At 40.6% G+C, this 20,432-nt stretch overlaps 2 protein-coding genes across 5 annotated transcripts in view; one reads left to right on the top strand and one right to left on the bottom strand.

Annotated features, from left to right (window-relative positions):
• niban2b (niban apoptosis regulator 2b) overlaps positions 1 to 9,581 on the bottom strand; it is a 41,767-nt gene extending 32,186 nt beyond the window's left edge. Inside the window, exon 1 of one of the 2 annotated variants that reach the window (XM_084360603.1) lies at positions 9,350 to 9,581. In XM_084360603.1, the coding sequence (XP_084216729.1) occupies positions 9,350 to 9,404 (55 nt within the window). In that variant the 5' untranslated portion in view covers positions 9,405 to 9,581. The remainder of the gene's footprint in view (positions 1 to 9,349) is intronic. The other variant, XM_084360602.1, reaches the window with a different exon arrangement.
• Positions 9,582 to 9,626: 45 nt separating this feature from the next.
• stxbp1b (syntaxin binding protein 1b) overlaps positions 9,627 to 20,432 on the top strand; it is a 37,219-nt gene continuing 26,413 nt past the window's right edge. For 2 of the 3 annotated variants that reach the window (XM_084360605.1, XM_084360604.1), the window contains exon 1: positions 11,772 to 11,855. In XM_084360605.1, coding sequence (XP_084216731.1) covers positions 11,819 to 11,855 — 37 coding nt within the window. In that variant the 5' untranslated portion in view covers positions 11,772 to 11,818. Of the gene's footprint in view, positions 9,664 to 10,586; positions 10,656 to 11,771; positions 11,856 to 20,432 lie in introns of those variants that run through there. The other variant, XM_084360606.1, reaches the window with a different exon arrangement.

The raw sequence follows: 20,432 nt of genomic DNA, 5'->3' as shown, positions 1-20,432 counted from the left end.
GGATCTGTTCCTTTATCCAGATCCACACCAAAAAGTTAATGAGGTCCATTCTGGGCTGCGACTCATCCTTGATTTTACAGTTACGTAAAAATCTGTTCAGTGGTTTTTGTCCAAAGTACAGTAACCTCCTTAAATCACTTCCTTTGTTCAATATACAGTCCAAAACCCAAAGACTCTTCATTCAATATAACCAAAAAAAAAGCAGCAAATCCGCTCATTTAAGAAGCTGAAACAGACAAAAATATTAATTGATTATCAAAATTGTTAGGGGCATTTTCTTTCCATCGACTAATCGACTAATCATTGTTTGAACTGTAGTGGAGTAGAAGTATAAAGTAGTATGAAATGGATATACTTGGGTCAGTACCTCAATTGTTTATGAAGTATAGTGCTTGAGTAAATCTACTTAGTTACTTTCCAACACCCATGCTCATGGGTAATGTAATATTCAGAACCAACTGCCATAACAAACTGCAGGAAAAGACATGCTTTCTCAGAAACAAAGTGGAAAAAATTCGAACTGATGGTAGCAACATAAACCTAGTATTGTGTCCATGTTCAGGAACACTGACAATATCACTAAAACTCAGTAACTGAAATGTACAGTGGTAAACAAAGTGTCCAGGCCTGTACCTCCTCCCACTTCCCAGCTCTGTACAGACACAGAACATTGTTTTCATTAAGTATAAGGCTGGAAAAACATATGAGGGAGCTGCTGCTGCTGTGAGTCGAGCTGACTCCTTGTTGTGCTGCAGCCAACAACCACACTAATTGTCCAGGGGGCCTCTGCAGTGCTGAGGCCAGCTATCAGTCCTGATGATGAGGACTGTCGCTGTGGTAATCTGATCCAACCAACACCACATTTCCTTTACATGGCAGCCCGTCTTATCGCTGACGCCCTGACGACTTCAGCACATTTTGATCACAGAGATCTGATCATAGAGTTGACTTGAGAGTTCAGAGACTGCTGTTTAATGGACCCACAAGAGAACCCCCCAGCCCCACCCCCCCTCATTTCTCCACGGTGCCTTAACAAAAACATTCCTCTGAGATAGACCCATGGTCTGACTCATAAATTTAGACTATGTTCCCATCAGAGCTGAAGACAGAGCCACAGCTATGCTTGTGCAAGGATCTAGGGCACCAAATGGTCACAGATTTAGTTTCAATTTAAAAATGTTTACTGAGCACTTCTGGCTCATTCCGGCTTTATAAAAAGGCAACAGACAGGGGGTTCCAGCTAGCCCCGCCCTCTTTGCGCTTGCCATTGAGCCCCTGGCGGAGGCCATTAGAAGCAATCCTAATATATGTGGCTTTGAGATTGGCACTGATACACACAAGATTTCACTTTTTGCTGATGACATCATTTTATTTTTGACCAACCCTGAACACTCTCTTTCTTACCTCCAGGAACTACTGGGTACATACACTTCATTTTCTGGGTACAAGGCTAATCTTGACAAAGTGAAATATTGCCGCTGTCTGTATTTGATTTCAGTAGGGTTAAGCATCAGTTTCCTTTTAAATGGTCTCCTATGGGTTTTAAATATCTAGGTGTGTTTGTTGACAGTAACCTTAAAAATCTCTACAAGCTCAATTTAGTTAGTTTGCTTCAGAAGGTGGGAGGAGATTTGAAAAAAATGGATGGACTTGCCTCTTAACTTACTTGGTAGAATCAATGTTATAAAGATGAATATCCTGCCTAGATTCCTATATACGTTTCAGTCACTTCCTTTTTCATGTCCCAATAGCATTCTTTTCCTCCCTTAAAAAAATAATCAGACAGTTTATTTGGCATGGTAAGACGCCAAGACTCAGCATGGATAAATTAACTCTGGATTATGGGGATGGAGGTCTGAAACTCCCTAATTTTCAGTTGTACTATTATGCTCCTCAATCCAGATTCTTGGCACAGATGTTTGACACGGGCGCTCCTCCTTCATGGCTCAATATTGAAAGGATAGAGATGAAAGAGGAGACGCCAACAAATGTATTGTATAAATGGGATAAAAAAATAATCAAAACTGTAACTGATAATCCTTTAATCATCCATTCAATCCAAGTTTGGTATAAACTCCTTGAACTTTTTAAGATAGAAGGATTTCTTTCTCCTAAAACTCCATTATGGGGAAATAGATGGCTACCAATGATCCTTCAGAGTGGCAACTTTAGATCTTGGCAGGAGAATTATTATAGGTATTTGCCACCTAGAACACTGCTATAAAGACGGAGTATTTATGTCTCTAGAACAGTTAAAAGAAAAGTACAGTTTGACAAATAAAGATTTCCTGAGTTATCTCCAGTTATGTGACTTTATTAGAGCAAATCAAAGGGAGATTGGAATTTACCTCCCACATCTCCAGTTGAGCATCTGTGTCATGCTGGCCAATCATTATTTATAACTATCTCAAGGGTGTATACAGCTCTTATGTCGACTTTATCAATACCAGATATGGATAGATCATGGGTTAAATGGGAGAAGGACCTGGGAATAACTACTGAGGAGCAGTTATGGAGGAACTTGTGCAGAGATGGGGTCACCTCTACTTTAAATGCTAGGTATAGGCTCATACAATTCTACTTCCTGCATCAGCTGTACATTACCCCACATAAATTACATAAATACAACTCCAATATATCACCTCTTTGTTTTAGATGTGGCACGGAGGAAGGAACATTCCTTCATTCTACCTGGCAGTGTTCTGAACTGCAGGGGTTTTGGCAGGGGGTTTGTGAAACTCTATCAAACATCCACGGGGTTACGTTTCCACTGGACCCTGAAATTTGTTTACTAGGGAACTTTACTAATTCCAATCTTGAGACAAATTATGCTAAGAAACTTACAGAAATCCTTTTGACAATTGCTAAGAAATGTATTGCAATAAAGTGGAAATCAGACGCCCCCCTTCCAATGAAAATGTGGCTTTGTGAAATCAATAGCTGTGTGCCCCTAGAGAAAATAACTTATTGGATGCAGAAAAGAAGTAAGACTTTTTACAAAATATGGCAACCATTTTTAATTCATATGGAAAATCTACCAGAGCTTGGCATGATCTATGAGCAGTGATGCTACCCTTTGTTTCTCTCTGTATCTTCGATTATTGCATAATGTATTTTATTTATTCATTTATTACTATTATTATTATTAATATTATTTTATTTTTTCCACTTTCTATTGTCCTGTCCTTGTGAGTTCATGTCATTTGTACTTTGCCACCTTGTGGATAATGAGTTTTTCCTTGATTTGATTTTGTCTTGTCAGTTTGTAACTGTAACTTTGTTCTTGAAAAAATCCAAAGTCAAATATTCAAAAAAAAAAAAAAGTTTACTGAGCTAATTAGAGGCAGGGTTCAGTTCACCTCAGCCAACAGGGAAACTTCACTGCTCCGCTCCAGGCTTTTTCCTGATTCAGAGAGGTGGACCATCATTGCTGATCAGTATGAGATGCAAGACCCAAACTAAGTCTAATCTGTTGGGGATATTTGCATGATCTCATGATAACGGTCCACAGAATCAAACGAGCCCAACTCTGAGGCACATGGGGGAGAAAGGCAATGAAATGCTGCAGAGCCAGATATGTTCAGATACGTTCATGCAACAGGCCTGGTTAGTGTTAAAAAACCCAAACATGCTACCAGGACGTCCTCCGTACATCATAATATCACAATTATCCTTCCTGAGTTGATGCGGTTCTTGAAACTAACAAATCAATCCTTGTAAGAAAGCAGGAGACAAATAAAGAGCTGTATACTCTTGTCCTGTCCTGTCAGGTGGGACTTTTGGGTCTCCCAAGGGGGCAAACAAAACTAATATTAACAATGAATGCAGCTGCAAAGTGGGACAGTCTGTTTTTGTTCAGGCAGCCCAAAAGTCCCCTCTGGTGCCCACCACAACATCGCCTATTCAGGAAAAAGCCTGCGCCATTGACTCAACTGTATTAGCAAAAACATTCAAAGACAATAACATATTGTCAAAATACAATGTTAACTGATCCTTTTTTAATAGCACTCTGAAATTTGCCTTAGGATCCCAACATTTCCTGTACAGGAAACCCCCCTTTGAGCTTACTGTGCTGTATTAATAAAATCTGAAAAGAGGACTACAACAGACACTGCCACACTGCCTTATCGAGGCCGGAATCTTGCTCCGATATTCTGCTTCGCCATCTGTATGAAAGTTGAGATGAGTTTCGTTCCACCTGTGATTCTCGAGTGGTGGTAGTTACAGAGCCGAATCAGAGACGATGTCTGTGTGAATGGAAATGCCGACAGCTCGGCACAGGAGTGCGACAGTCTGATGGAGTTCAGACGGACAGTTAAACAGATCCTTCACTCATCAAATAAAACAGAAATGTCCCACACTTTAACCCACAAAGCAACGTTACAGGACCAAACAACAGTAATGTGCCAGCAGGAAGTGTCTTTAGCATCTTACATGAGGCTAGCTATCTTGACTTAACTTTATAGGCTAGTTTAGTCAACTAAACTTGAAAGTTGTGTTGTCAAAAGTATTAAAATTTCGATACATAAAGCCTGAATATTTAAAACTGTTTCAATACTCTTTTTTTAAAAAAGCTACTGACGCTCCAGTACGAGCTGCTTTCTTTTAGTCGCCTCTCTTGACACATGCAGCGCTGTAGTGTCCACACTCCCTCCTGCTCCACAGGTAATTAAACTTAGATGCTGTTGTGTATGTGCATAACACATAGTACACAAGCCTCATTATATTTATCTTTTAATACCTTTTCTAACTTTGTCCCATGGTATCAAATACGGTATCGAATGTTGCTATTTTTCACAGTACTGTGTTGAAGTTAATAATTCCAGGACCGTGACAACACGACCCAAACACTGATTAAGCCAGCTTATATTTATGAAGGTTTTATGAAGCCAACACCCCAGCAACTTCTCCCTCCTGTATGGGTTTCACTGTGATGTCACCTCACCAGAAACCTTCTGTAACTCTGTTTGTTGAGGTCTACCTCATTTCTACTTTCAGACCAGCTCTGCCTCCAACACAAGTGTATGTGTATATATTGTGGGGTCCCAGCAGCAGGTATTTCCGCTATCTGAACCAGTTTAAAACAGGCCTCTCTGTGCTGAGCAGGGTGTGTGTTGAGGGTGAGAGTGCCACACCTCGCCAGGCCACAGAGAGCCAGTCTGTTGGCCACCTGACACTCCCTCCAGAGCCTGCAGATACAAGAGAAAAACAAGGAAAAACACTGTGGATGTCCACATTTTAGGATGTCCTGATTCCTGGCCTCTCTCCCGCTGACCAAGCTAATACTGCTCCACATTTGAATACATAAAGGAACTTTGTGGGGAAATGCGTGCGGAGTGTGTCTTTGTGAATAAAGAGAATATTGAAACTCTGACTGTAATGATTAGAGAACAACAACACTTTGTTCTTTGTGGAGGACACCAATAAACTTGCATATCTTTTTCTTAATATTAGCTATTAGACCTTGAATATTGGCCGATCACAGATGTATTGGTATCGGCCTATATGTTGTCCAATATGGGCCAACATGAAAACTTTTTACTTTATATTTTTAGAAATTTTAATCCAGAAAAAGATGCTTGGGGTAAGTTAATGTTTATTATATATTAGACATCCTGAATTGTTGAATTGTATATATCTATATAACCACATTTTAGAGATCATTGCGACATGTGTGCAAATCGGCCAAATCAATGTAGCAGATTTTTCACTCCCCAATATCGCCATCAGCCTATAAAATCAAGTATTGTTCGGGCTCTATGATAGCAAGCTGTTCTAGTACTCTCCCCTCTACATCTGTGTGTGTTATGTGTGATGTCACATATAACTACAAAGAAATTAATGTAATTACTTTATTGAATTAATTTAATTATGAAGTTGGCAGTCCAGAAAAACCTAATCAAGTTGGTCAGAGCAGTGGCTCCTAACTCATGTGATGGGTACATCCTCCATGAATATGAGGGGTCAAAAGATGATTACAGAAAAAGAGAACTACAAGAAAAAAACACCTGTTCTTTTCTGTTGGAACCACTGGCTTCAAATGTGTGTTGAAAAATTGTAAAATTACTTGTTTCTCACAATTGTATTTGAATATTTACTCATTTTGTGAATTTGATCATTTGTTCTTGTGATAATGTGATGCCTGATGAAATCTGCATTAATGTTAAAGGGTAAATGATAGGGCTGTCAAGCAATTCAAAAAAGAATCTAATATTATACAAGCCTTGTGATTAATTAATCAGAATTAATCACACATACCAATACTAGCTGTAAGCATTTAAAAATATTTCAATGCAAATGTATATTTGTAGATGAGTGAATCAGTGAATAAATGGAAATTCTACACTTTAAAAGGAGGAGATATTTCTAGCTTGAAGTACTCTGATGGTACAAACATTCCTTGCTGCATAAACTGCACCAAACAGTGCTACTGTCAACAGTTCCAGGAATCGAGAGAGCGGACAGGCAGAGTGCCTGCAGGGAGGCCCGCAGCTCCATACAAGCCTGGCTGGAATGACTTGGTTTCGGCAAGTCGGGTTTGCCACCGGGCTCTTTGTTGAGGGGCAGCCTGCCCTTCAGACATTCAGCCTGTCTGCTCTTTCTTGCCCAGGGACTCTCCAGCAGAGAGGAGAGGCTCAGGAGGGGGAGTATAATCCAAGCAGAGCAGCAGCCGGCCGTTCAGGAGGGACTGCAGCTGCCGAAGAATCCAGTGTGTTTAATGGGGAAACTACAACACAACATCCGTTATTAGCAAAGCCGCCAAGCACCGAAGGAGAAACTGGAAAGTGCAATGCTTTCATGCGGCCAATCACAGTCCTTGCAGTCTGTGTCGCTGTGACGTACATTTACATTTCTGGGGAGGTGCACGTCAGGCTGAGGTCACCTACGCAGAGGCTATGCTCAGTGGCATCTGCCTCCATCATGTTTACAAAGATGCTGGTCAAGGGGTGTCAGCGCGATTCATATGTTATTTTTCTATGATAAATAATGGAAATGAACACGACATATTGACAGCCCTAGTAAATAACGTTCTATTCTCTTGAAAATAAAATAGTTACCTTCCAAAATGTTCACATTTTTAGTAGTCAGTGAATATTTGACCATGATCAGATCAAAACATTCAGAAAAATATTCATATTTTAAGTTCCACTGACTGGTTGATCTTCAATGTCAGTTTTCAGTAAAAAAAAAAGTACATACATAAGCCTGACTTGAACACGTGCACTCAGGCAAGTTTTCAAAGAGGAAGTGAGAGGTTGATCATGTGATCATTTCCACCCTAAACACGCCCCCACATATCCCTGTAACGATTACCTCATGCTGTAGGTTATGAGGGAAGTGGAACACACTGCCTGCTGGTTGCATATGACTCTGCTCAGGGACTCCCACAGCTATTCTTATCAGCCATCAAGGCGAGGCTTAGATGACAACAGGAAGGTGCGGCCCATTCATCCACTGGCCATAAATCTTCACCTTAATACAATGGCACTGAATAATGAAGCTATCTCTAAACATGATTACCTCAAGTCTGATAGGAAGTCATGTCCACACATACACACAGTGGCACTGTGGTTCATCGCCCTCTGAATGCATCAGGAGTGAACAAAGTGAGTGAATGTGTGTGTCGTGCTTTAATGATAAATCCAGGCACTTCCCTCGAAGCCAGCCAGGCACTGGCCTGAGTTGACAGCAGAGACTGTGGGCCGCTTGCTGTGCAGCTCCAAGCATGGAGGAGGTTTCCATCCAGCCACATAGACACACTTTTTCATGCATTCCTCAGATTCTACATCAGATATGTGTGTGTGTGTGTGTGTGTGTGTGTGTGTGTGTGTGTGTGTGTGTGTGTGTGTGTGTGCGTGTATGTGTGCACGCGCCCGCGTGCGTACCACACTCTGAATTGGCCACTCAGGGCATTAAAAAAGATGACGCTTGGTGTCTAACAGAGCTTTCTCTCTCCATTTCTTCCTGAGAGGTAGTCGGCTGCATGTGTTCTAAAACCTGATGAAGAAATCAAGGCTGGAATGTCAATTTAACACAGATCTGCAGGGCCAGGAAAGCCAACAGGCCATCAGTTGAGATTGAAGAAAGTAAGTATTTGCTCATAAAAATATGAAAATGTTAAAATAAAGAATTGGACAGTAAGCAGGCCTGGGCAGGAGCAGATCAAACCCTCAGGCCCCAGAGAAACGTGCATTTTGGCCCCTGTTTACCCCCCAGCTCCTCCCATTGGCTGTGCATTGTATCGGTATCCTATTTAGGGATGTAAGTTTCGGTTCACTTTGCTTTAGATGGGCCGACACCCATCAACTGGTTACTAACTGGTTACTTGAGAAAAAACACAAAATCACATAAAGTAAAAGATACGCTTTCCTTTTAGTCTGACGCTCCGATGACTCCGCGGCACAGCGTCAGCTTCTCTGCTCTCTGGCTGCTTGTGTTAAAGAGGTCATATTCTGCTTTTTGGGTTTTAGCCTTTCCTTCATTGTGTTATGTAGCATTGTTGTGCATGTTAAAGGTCTACAAAGTGAAAAAGCCCAAAGTCTACACCAAGAAAACACTGCTACTGCACTGCCTGAAGCACCCGGTTTGGGGTCGAGCCTTTACTTCTGTAACTTATGTTCAACACTATGTAACAGGCATTATATACATGTATATTTTTATATGTTTATTATAACATCTGACTTCACTTCTAACTGAACAAGTCCTGACAGGTCAGATAACAATGTCAAATGGCCATTTATAAGAGCTGAGGCTGATAAGGGTGCAGCCTCTATCTTTTCAGGGTGCTTTTCCTATCTTACTTTGATAAGTCTGAGGACTGCCAGGCAGTTACCTTGGCTGCGAGTCAGTTTTCCCCTTTAAGTGCCAACATTCAACAGTTCAGGACAGAACAAGCCCATTTTCCTCAGAACAGAGTCCTTTGTGACAGATTGACAAGCTGCTAGAAAACAACTGTTGGACCATCTAGTAGGTGGTCACTGGACAGATGAATCAAATAAACATCATCAGATCAATATGTCTGACTGTCTTCAGGTCTCTTTGAAAGGATCTGCAGGTCTGACCCAGTGTTGGAAAATGCTGTCCTGCTTACATCCACAACACCTTCACGTGAACGGCAACAGTAGACCAATAACGACACGACAGGCGATTAGAGCAGTCTACAAAAAGACACCTTCAGTCAGAAACAGTAAGAAGTGCCACAGTCACAGCCACATCTTGGCAAAATGACTTACTTCATTTTGACGATGATGCAGAATCTTCTGATAGTGCGTGGCCGCTGCGTAAAAACGCACACGTGCCAAAACGCCACAGCAGCACGCCCTCAACAAACCTCCACACAACGCCTCACCTGTGATAATCTCCCGCTTGGCTTCATCCAGGTGGCTGGAAATCACGTCCCCCATGGTGGCTAAATCTCACAGACCCAGCCTGACGCCACTGGCCTACAACTGGTGTTTAGGACAAAGAGATTCAGATCCTCTAGAAAGCCTCTCGGCTCCTCTTCAACATGAGCGCAGCGAGCGGAGGACGGGCGGTCAGCGACACTCCGGCGGAGAGGCAGGGGGAGAAAAGACGGTCGGCTGCCTACAACAGTGACTGCCTATTTCTCGGACGGAAACACCCTCTTTAAAGTTGGAGACGAACTTCCACCTTCCAGCTGCGGTGCGTTCACTTGACATGGGAATAATGGTAGACACGAGCTTCCAAATCCCAAAATATCTCTTTCACATGGCTCAGTACATCATTTAATGCAATTAAATGTATGAAAGTAACATAAAACATTTATACATTAATTCATTTATAAAATGTCACATAAATTGATATGTCTGTATTCATTTATCCTTCTATTAATTTGGCAAAGCCTTTTTTTTATTTTTCCATTTTATTTATTGATCCATTTATTTTTTAAAACTGTTCAGTATTTATTTTTGGAATTATTTCTGGATTCTTTTCATTTGTAGGGAAAGTAAAAACAAGTAGTTAAATTTAAGAGGAGAGGAGAAACATAAATCTTTTGATAATATTGATTTCTTTTGCCTAAAAGTAGTACAGTATTAATTTATTCAGTCAAAAAACCGGATTCAGAATATAAACCCGACCATGATTTATGATAGATATCATGCCTACAAGGTTTCTAAAAGTCAAATTTTCCTTAAACAGGACAGAGGACACGATAGTGTGGCCTACTCATCTGATGCTAAGTGCTCGCAAATACAGTTGAGCTCACTTTAAGGTGATACAATACACTAACTTGTGATTTCTGTCATTTAGCCTACTACTAACCTCACCAGCAAGAAAGAGTGAGAGGGCATTTCTAACAGAAAACTGCCCTTTTACCCATAAAAAAATATTTCTGTATGTGACGGGAACGCATCATTAGTCAGCGGTGTGAAGGAAGAGTGTCCAGCAGCTGAGGCTCTTCCACATCCTGTCTACTGAAGGGCGTATACGGAGAACTGAGTGTGGAGGTGTATGAAACTGCCCAAATACACAGCCTGCATATTTATAAATAATGTAACATTTTCTAAATGAAGTGTTTTCCTCCGAGAGATTGAGAGCTCTTTGCTTCTGTCCTCCTCTCACAGGGAGCGGATCTGGTGTCTGCCTCTCCTCTGCTGCCCTCTCATGGACACTCAGTGTTTCTACCATTACCTGTAAGTGCGCTCCTTTATGAGAGGCTGCTGTCTGTCTGTCTGTCTGTCTGTCTCTCTGTGTGTGTGTGTGTGTGTGTGTGTGTGTGTGTGTGTGTGGACACAAGAGAGGAGTTTCTAAAATCCCACTCTGCTCTTTGTGTCATACATTTCAAGAAACTTCAGATCATCCTCTAGCAGCTGCACCATGGAGGTCTCATATAGACCACAGTATGACTGCCATTTAAATATGGAAATATCAACAACAACAAAACAACTATTTAATGTGTCCATCGACTTTCATTTGAGCTTTTTAGTAGCAGATATTCAGCTTCCGGTTTTGTCATGTAGCCTTCAAAAGAAAACCTTATAAACAATCATGGTAGTAAGCATGTTTGGAATCGCACAGGGCCGCTGCTAAGGACTTAGCCCCTGCTGAGGGGGCTCTACCAGGTGAACCACTGGGGGCCCCATGACTGCAGTGCTACAAGACAGGACAGGCCAGGGCTAGCTGGTTAGCACGCTAACTTAAGTAGAAATGTCTGCACGGCAGTACACAGGCATCTTCCACATAAAGTCCAAACTCTTGTTTTGTTGCCGTCTGTCGAGAGGGTTTTTGGTTTTAAACTAAAATTCTCAAACGTTGCAACGTTAAACTAACAATGCAAACAGTCCAGAAGAAACGGCTTCATTTCTTATCTTTCTGTTCTTCACACAAACACTTTTTTCACATACTTGTGTACAACAGTCCTGTTTATTCTTTCCATTCATTGTTCAGCTGTGATTCCTTCTTAGCTGTTCCTGTGTACATCGAGAGGAATGCAAAGCACACTCAGATTATGTGGATGTGTACACATCCTTGGCCAATGAAGCTGATTCTACAAATGACATTATTTCCTATTCATCATCAGATTCCCATGAGTGGTTTCATGTGGCAGCCACACGTATTGATGTGCATATGCACATTTGGCTCTGTATCACACAGTCTGCCCTCTGTATGTGGTTCATTAGATTGTGTGTATTCTTATTTGACTTCTCTTAGCAGCGGCACTGTGCTACGTTCCTAACCTAAGGCTTTTATTTTGTAATCAATTGGAACGGAAGTGTGTGGCTCATTGTTGTGATTCGACGCGCGTTGTGGCAGCAGTCAGTTGTGTGGAGAGGTGGACGCGCAACAGAGGCTCATCATGGCACCACTCGGACTTAAAGCCATTGTTGGAGACAGTAAGTGTTTCTATGATTCATCACAACATTTCACTCTTGTTACTCGGACATGTTGACGCGTCATCCACAGCTGATTCATCATTGTTATCCCACTCTAACGCCTTGCCGAGTATTCTACTAGCATGAAGGGCCATCCCCATCCCCAACCCTTCAGTGTGAGATATGAACATTGTTTTACGTATTTTTAATGATTACTGATGCTGATAGAATACAGCGCAGCTCCCGGTCATACTTGGTTTAGTTTGTGAAGTTCGATGCGCAAAAGACGCACAGGCACATCCTAGGCATGCGGCTCAAGAAATGGTAATCTCTGCAGACTCTCCGGTCAGTGACATGAAGCATACAGCTACGAAGTTGTTCGGTGGTGCACTGTCAGACTTTGATTGGAGTTTCTATTGTTCATACAGCCGTTATTGGTGTTTGTCTGAAATATAAGAGCGGAGACCTGGTTTGGTTAAATCCTGCCTCGCTAATCTTTGTCTGTGCGGATTAAGTGCTTTGACATCATCCTCAGATGAAGAGGAGCGGCATGCAGCAGTGAACATCCGACTGTGACAGCCTCAGCAGGAACTAAACTAGAGTTTGTCATCAGTAATGGTCCACATGTAGTCAGTATTATAATGTAGACAAGCTCTCACGCGACTAAAGACACACTGACGTGTTCTCTCTGGAAGATGTGTAGCGGAGGCAGAGAGAAGAGCTCACAGGTTTCCATTTCAGTCTCATGGTATTATTAAAGGTGCCCCTTTTTAACTAAGCACTCCTGTAGAAGGGCTACATGAAATGGGTTTATATCTGGTTAATAATCATTGATGAGTAATGCTTTATATATTAATTATTGGACGTTTTGAACAAACGACTGAATGGTGTTTATAATTTCATTTATTTGAGTAGTTATTAACGTGCATCTCCTGCTGTCCTCTCCATGGTCAAAGGGATTTTTTTTACAACTTGGCAACAAGAAAGTTGTTTATAAGGCTTATAACTATAACACATTAGTGTATGATTGAATGATTGAAGCAACATTATGTAGAAATTGTCATTTTGTGTGATTTGACGCCCCCCCACTGTTTCTGAGTGCGACACCACTGTGGTAAATACAAATCCCTGGTGTGTAACAGTTTGTCAGATGTAATGTAGGTGCTAACTGCAAACAAAACTCATGACATCAGAACAATGTGATGTGGTGAAAACTTGTATGTTTCAGTGAACATGTATGTAACACTGTGATCCTACCCTCTCACTGAAGTTACATAGAGCAGCAACAAGAGACAGAGACACCATTCACCTGTTACAAGACACTGTACCACCAACATGACTCTGACGCTGGTATTGAAGGTATAAAAGTTACATTGTGTTGCTTTAATGAAGTTATTTGATGATGTGTGGCAACAACATGTAAAAAAAAATTAAAATAAAATAATAAGAAAAATCAACAATGGCAAGACATTAATGACCTAAATCTAAAGATTATTTCAGGTTAATGATATTAACGCAGTGGTCAATGATATATTTCTGCTTGTTTTTTGTTTCAGTTGCACTGCTCAGTACAGGCTGCTGAACAAATTCATAGTGACATCTAGAAAGTGAAACTGAAATAGAAATAACAGTCAAATCAAAGTTAAAAGATTCATTTACTTAACAAATATAAACTCTTGTATTGCATCAAAAAGCCATGTTAGTGTATATATTCTGTATGAATGAAAAGACAAACAAATCAAAAACTATTTTTAAAAACTATTTATTTTTCTCATACAGTGCTGGAGATAAGTAGTATAAAGCATTTTGTCTCTCCAGAGGAAGCTGCATGTAATCTGATAAATTACCTCCAGTGATGTCACTCAGAGGTGACTTGCATTGTGGGTAATGTATGCACCAGATGTTGAAAAGGTGGAATAAAAAGGTGATATCTCTGTTCTGCTGTATTGATTCTGATCTGTCCATTATGACTCCAGCAGTGTTATAGGGGCAGAGGACTGCTTTTATACCTGGAGCCTACATTTCCCACAGTGCAACTTATCCACTGAGTGACATCACTGGAGGTAATTTATCAGATGACATGCAGCTTCCTCTGGAGACACAAAAGGCTTTATACTACTTTTTCACCTTCAACTGTTACTGATGACTACACAGAGGTTTCCTGGGGGGCTTCTTCAGGTCATAGGCATCACTGGAGTTAAATTGCAGGGAAGTTGCCACGGTGCCTGATTGGTGGTCCAGCCTCGTTGCAGGCGTCTGCTAATTAAAATAGCTGCTCCAAAAGGTACAGCTTTAAAAAACATTTTAGCCATAAGCCATTCACTGGGATTTTGGATGCCCCTTGGTGTAAGTGTTTTCTGGGCTGGCCTAAGCACAAATCTGACTTTTGTTTTAAACCGGTCAGAACAGTCATCTGAAATCATCATAATTGATTTATATGCTATCACCTGCTAATTGTTCTGTGCAACTTTTATTTATATGGAAAATAAAGGTAGGGGCCCCTTGCATGTGTGCACTGAAAATAATAACGATAATAATAATAATAATAAATGCTTATTTAGGGCATTTTCTACCATTTTAGGAAAAAACAGTAGCCACTTGTGCCCAAAAACTAAACATAGTACGCTCAGTAAAGGACTGCGACTCAGAAAAACAAAGAGCACAATCATGCATTGGCTATCTATGAACTCATAAGGTGATTATCAAAGATATGGACAGATATGCAGCATTATAGAAAAACAATTATAACACACAATTTCAGCATTTTTCATAAATCCTGCCTTTGATCGTTGATAAAACCAATTGTCAAAGGTCAAAACCAATAAAAACCAGTCAGAACAAATGTTGTGGCATTTTTCCTTATCATACTAAATATTGTCTTTGGGCACATTAAACATGTACTAAAACAAGGTACATAATCCTCATCCTGCTTGCAGATGTTTAACTTGATGTTAGTGTATCTGATTGAAGACCAGTGCTTTAAGTGGGCAGGCAATGACCAGTGTTCAGTAGCATCACTTTACTCTTTGGTGTTCTGTGACTTTTTACTGCGTATGTGCGCTTTTGTGCTGCCTGCTTCATTTCAGTGCCCATACTAACCTATTGGGATGCTTAGACAGAGGGCACCACGGTGCAGAGCTCCAGGGGGTACATTAAATAACTTGATAGATATATTTTTTATAACATAATGTTTCTTCAAGAAGGTTCAGTCTTTGAGGGTGGCCATGTCTGTCACATCTTCATGACAGATTCCTTGAGGTGAAAACACTGTAAAAATGACTCAATATTTTTATATTTACAATAGGTCAGATAATACATGTGTGAAAGGTAGGAGTGACGGACCCACAGAGAAGTCGTTACTGTGCTTATCAACCTTGTTCCAAACAGCAGCAGCCTCAGTGAACCAGTTTTCACTCCCCTTTTAGCTCTGTTATGACAACTCTTGAAAAAAATGGTTCTTAAAGTACTAAGCACGCCACTAGGTTACCAGCTATTCAAGAAGAGTCAAAAAAGAGGGGAGCTGCAGAGTAACACCTTTTAAATTCAATTTAAAATTTAAGGTATGATATGCAGGACCTTGCTAAAAAATAATAGATAAATAAATAAATAAATAAACAATGTAAAGACTGACGGTTAAAAAAGTGGTGGGTAATGTCACTGCCCTCTCTATTTTCTTATTTACGTAGTATTTTGCACAATACACTTTGGGTTGGCTGCAGCTTCGTTATCTGATGACCTGGGAATGAGATCATCATCTATCTTTCTTCAGAATCGCTTACTGCAGCTGGTGTCGGCCACCCACAAATCCTGGATAGTATGCCTTTAAAAATTTTGATTAGTGCAGCTTAAAATCATCAGGCAATGTGCTACTGTAGACATAAGAAGCAGCTAAGCTGTATGAATGAATACAGTACCAGAAGAAATTAACTTTAATTTTACATTTCTTTAGGTTAGATTTATAGATTCTCTCTCATAACATCACTGGGTTTATTCTCTGGTTAGGTTTAGGCACAAAAACCACTCTGTTAGGGTTGCAAAACATGTTTGTGCTTAAATGACCTGTTTTTGTCGCCACAAATGCAGCTGGAGATGTCCGTTAAACGAACATCACAAGCTCAAAGATGACACGTTTTATAGAGATCTCTATATGGTACGCAGCCTATGGCACAAATACATTTGAACGTGTCTGTGGTTTGCAGAAATGTGAACTGCTAACATTTTGTCCTAGCGACTTGGATGAGAAACCTGGCCTTGACCTCTTTAAGTCTGGAATTCTGATGCAAATGGTTGTTTAGTTCTATATTTCGTAGAAAGAAGCATCAGTTCCCAAGAAACTGAATCCTTAGTTTGTAGTATGTGACTCTGTTCATTTATTCTGTAAGTATAGCTGCAACCTACAGTATCAACAGTGACTGTGATACACTGGAACACACAAAAACACAGATGAGGCTGTTGTCAGATTAGGGCTAGTTGGGTTTTCTCATTCACAAACCTGAAAATCACAGATAGAATTCCCAGCCCTCCAGGACAGAAGTGAAAAATCATCATCATCAAACTTTCATTTAAACTTGAGAAGCCATTGAGGACGCCCTTATTATCAATGATAATAGTTGAATAGTTGAGTTCTCTCTGGGTCTCTGAGCACAAGTACAAGAACTAGAGCTTATTTAGTGAACTTAATCAATGTCAGGCTCACACAAGGACAGATTTATTTATTTAATAAGTTTATTTGTATCAGGGACAATGTACAAAATAACATTAGTCTCGAGATGAGAGAAGATGCTTTGTACCGGATTTGGCTTACTTGCTACTTTCCATCCGTAGTCCCTGGGCAGGGACTACGGATGGAGATGATGGTGGAACTATGATGTAAGAGTATTAGGATGTACCCTGACAGAAAGAAATTGCAGCAGGAGATTCTCATTTGAATTGTCACCAAATCAGCACAATGGAGATGACGCTTCGCTCTGAATACAAAGGCCAACAATCACCACACAGTTCAGTCCCAGAATTAACAGTCATAGCTAGAGTCATCCACAAGAACCAATCATGATTGTTTACAATACCTTCAGGGTTGAAACCCCCTGCGTCACCCTTAGTTTCTTTTTTCATGATCCTATCTCAAAGTGCATACTGTACTTCTAATTCATCTTAAACACATGTTCAATGCTTTCATATGTCATCAAGACAACAGTGTCACTGACGATAGTTGGGGAGGGTGTGACAGCTATCTGCTATCTGTCGCAGTTGTGCAGATTCAGTTTGTGAAAGAACTAACAGAGCAACACAGCACATAAAATAAGGCCAGATAGGTCGGACCGGCGTGTTTTACTTTGTAGCTTTAAACTTTAGGGTTACAGCCAGTTGCTGTCTGGAATTGACTGTTGTTGTTAGCAGGACTAAATAGTGATTCAGTCTTTTTGAGAGCCATATTGTTACATCAGGCACGTCCCTGTAAAAGCATTTTAGCTAGCAATATCCCAATGTTGGCCTGCTTCCAGACCTCTGAATGTCCACAAGGCAACTGATAATGTTTGTGAAACAGAAACAAAATGTAGTCTAATTATCAGCTCATCAAAAATATTGTCCCTGTGTTCATATGTTTACATATTTAATATGTTTTTGTTTTGTTTGTATACATACATCTTATTTGCAGATATGTTTTGTAAGAAGTGTAATGCCATCTGGATTCAGTGGCGTCCACAAGGGGTGACCGGGGGGGGGCCAAGGCCACCCTGATGAAATTTTCCTCTAGACCTCTCCTATTTAAAGGAATAGTTCACTCTAAAACAAAATTCAGTCATTATTGACTCACCCACATGCTGGTGATAAGTCCAGTGTAGTTTCTTATTCCTCAAAGTGCAGCTTTGAGGAATAAGCTCGTTATATGGATTATTGTTGCCGGAGAGTACCCCTGCGGGTCTCCAGCTGCACTTTGAGGAATAAGAAACTACAACGGACTTCTCATCAGCATGTGGGTGAGTCGATAATGACTGAATTTTGTTTTAGAGTGAACTATTCCTTTAATGTCATCCTACTTATGCTATGTTTTGTACAAACTTGTAAGTGCTCCTGGTTGTTGCGATGTTGTTTAGTGCACAAGCTTCCTTCACACGTGGCTCACCTGCTGTTATCACAACAGAGACATGGGTGAAAAAAAAAAGAAGAAAAAATCCAGAATGCCAGGTGTGTTTTTTGGTCCACTTTATAAAAAACTTACTGCTGTTGCTGGGAGAGAGAAACAGAGAGGAGAATGAAACAGAAAGGCGAGGCCAGCCAGTGTGTGTGCAATAAGGTGGACAATTACAGCAGCACTATGTGATATAGGCAAACTCTGAAAGCAATTCTGAAGAAAGAAAGTTGATTTTTGAGTCTCATTCTTAAGTTGTGAAATACATCCGCTCTAAGCACTAATCTGTCTCTGAGTCAAAATGAACAAAGTCCACTTAGAATATGTGTACAATTGTCATTTGATAGCTTGTTGAACAGGATTTTAAATCTGTTAGATATTCATAAGCAAAGGAGGAAGTCAGGAGAAGTAATGTAAAGAGCAGCAAAGCCAAGTACTGTAGGCAGGAGACTGGGGAAGGACTGTTGGGTTAAACGAGCAGAGGACTTTAATCCAGCAGGCTGTTCGTGTCCAGTGTGAAACCACAAGTCGAAGAGTTATTTTACTTTATTTCTTACTAATGTAGTGAAGTTACGTAGTAGGTACGTTTGTGATGGACATTACATAGGTAATGTAGTTATTTTAGGCCAAACCGCTTTTTATCTGAAATGGTCATGTCTCCATCATGGAGATATGTCATTTTGGAAGACATTCAGTGGTTTTGGTACGAGGATGTGTTGTGGATGTGGTTTTAACCCAAGCTACTCTGTTCTTTTATTTGATGGACGAGCTGGCTGCTTGTTAGCATGTGAGGGAATACTGAATAAAGGCAGTTGATTGTTAAGTCTCTTCCCAGGTTTAAACTACTAAACAAAAGTGTTGCCAGCCTGGGACTAAACTAAACTATTATTAAACAGTATAGAAAAATGATCCTAGATGCTGTGTGTATCAGTTTGTACTGTCTCTATTTGGAAGATTATTTAGAAGACAGGGTTTTCATACAACATGAACGCAGCAGTGCTTTTGGTAGGGTTGGAGAGGTTACTAACCCCCCATACTCACAGCTAGCTACTGTGATAAAATACTATATTCTATAGACATTCTAAGACATATCTATCTGCCGCCGCAGCCTGTCATTGTTTATTCCGCCTGTGAAAATTGCTTGTCAGGTGACTTCCCATTCTTTCACGGGCACTCCAACTTATTCCAGTTTAACAATTGTATGAACAGGACCATTCACTGATTTATACAACACCGACCGTCATTACCAGCTTTCCTCAGATGGCATGCTCTTTAAATTTCCAATTTCATGTAATGTCATTCAAAATTATCATCATTAGCCACACAGATGGGTCATTATTATTACATGGCCCCAATGTCATGATAATGTGCTTATGACACTTTAGGAGCAGCTCTTCAAGTGAAATGTCACTCTGACCCTCTGTGGAAACAGGACATGTTGACTTATTTGCTTGTCTGTGTATTTATCTCTGTGTTTGTGTTTGTATGTGTGTGAGCGTGTGGTGCTGCCTCCCAGTGACATCATGTCCGCTGACATAGAAACAGCCCAGAAATAGCGGTGGGGTTGGTGGATGGGGTAAGAGGATTGGGAGCAGATTAGAGGCAGTGATTGCAGTGGGCCGTCCCTCCCAGCACCCTCCCAGAGTCCCTTCATGTTCAGTCTGACACACTGGACAAACGCTACTACCCCCAGCGAGGGAAACTGGGACGCTGCTCATCAACAAAAGTGACAGGATGTTGATAAGTGCTGAATTATGTCTTACACACATTGGTTTGATTGGTTTGACACCTCAGGAACTGATTCATCTCCCTTTGTAATTCTAGTTCGACCCTCTATTATTGATAATATTAGGCTACAGTATATACAGGATGGTATTATCTGCTGTCCCCATGAAGGATCATGTTGTTCCTCTGTCCTTCTGTTTCCCTGCTGCTTGTGGAAAAGCATTCGCACAATCAATGTGTCATGAGATTGTGTGCTTGCATCATTTTTTCCCTGTGTGCTCAGTGCATAGTTATTGTCATCAAGGTTGTCACATAGAGAGCTTTGTATTCAGACATGAGATGATATTTGGATGTCTTTTACCACCATACTTCAGAAATATTGTTTTCCAGCAATACCGAGAGAATCATACATGTTTCAGATCCTCCTTTTAGAGAGACTACATTTTTTATAGCATAATTATTCCAGATCTTTTGATGTGACATTATAAACTGAAGTTATATATTGTTATCCCATGGTGCAATTCTCTACAAACTAATGACTTGATACTTGATAACTAATACAGTGCACAGAGATTGGGAGAAATAGGCAGATGGATGTGGGCCCACAGGGTTCCCTGGCTGTGCTTAAATCAGTGCCAGCATCTGAATCAGAAACATTTTTCCAAATATATTTCAATGTGCAAGGAAGCCCAGTTGCCAGGACAAAATGTTATAAGTTAACGTTTCTGTAAATGTCGAAAATT

Source organism: Pagrus pagrus (assembly GCF_965226575.1).
Source record: "Pagrus pagrus genome assembly, chromosome: 8".
In the NCBI taxonomy this organism is placed as follows: domain Eukaryota; kingdom Metazoa; phylum Chordata; class Actinopteri; order Spariformes; family Sparidae; genus Pagrus; species Pagrus pagrus.
This window is presented reverse-complemented; position numbering and strand designations above follow the sequence as displayed.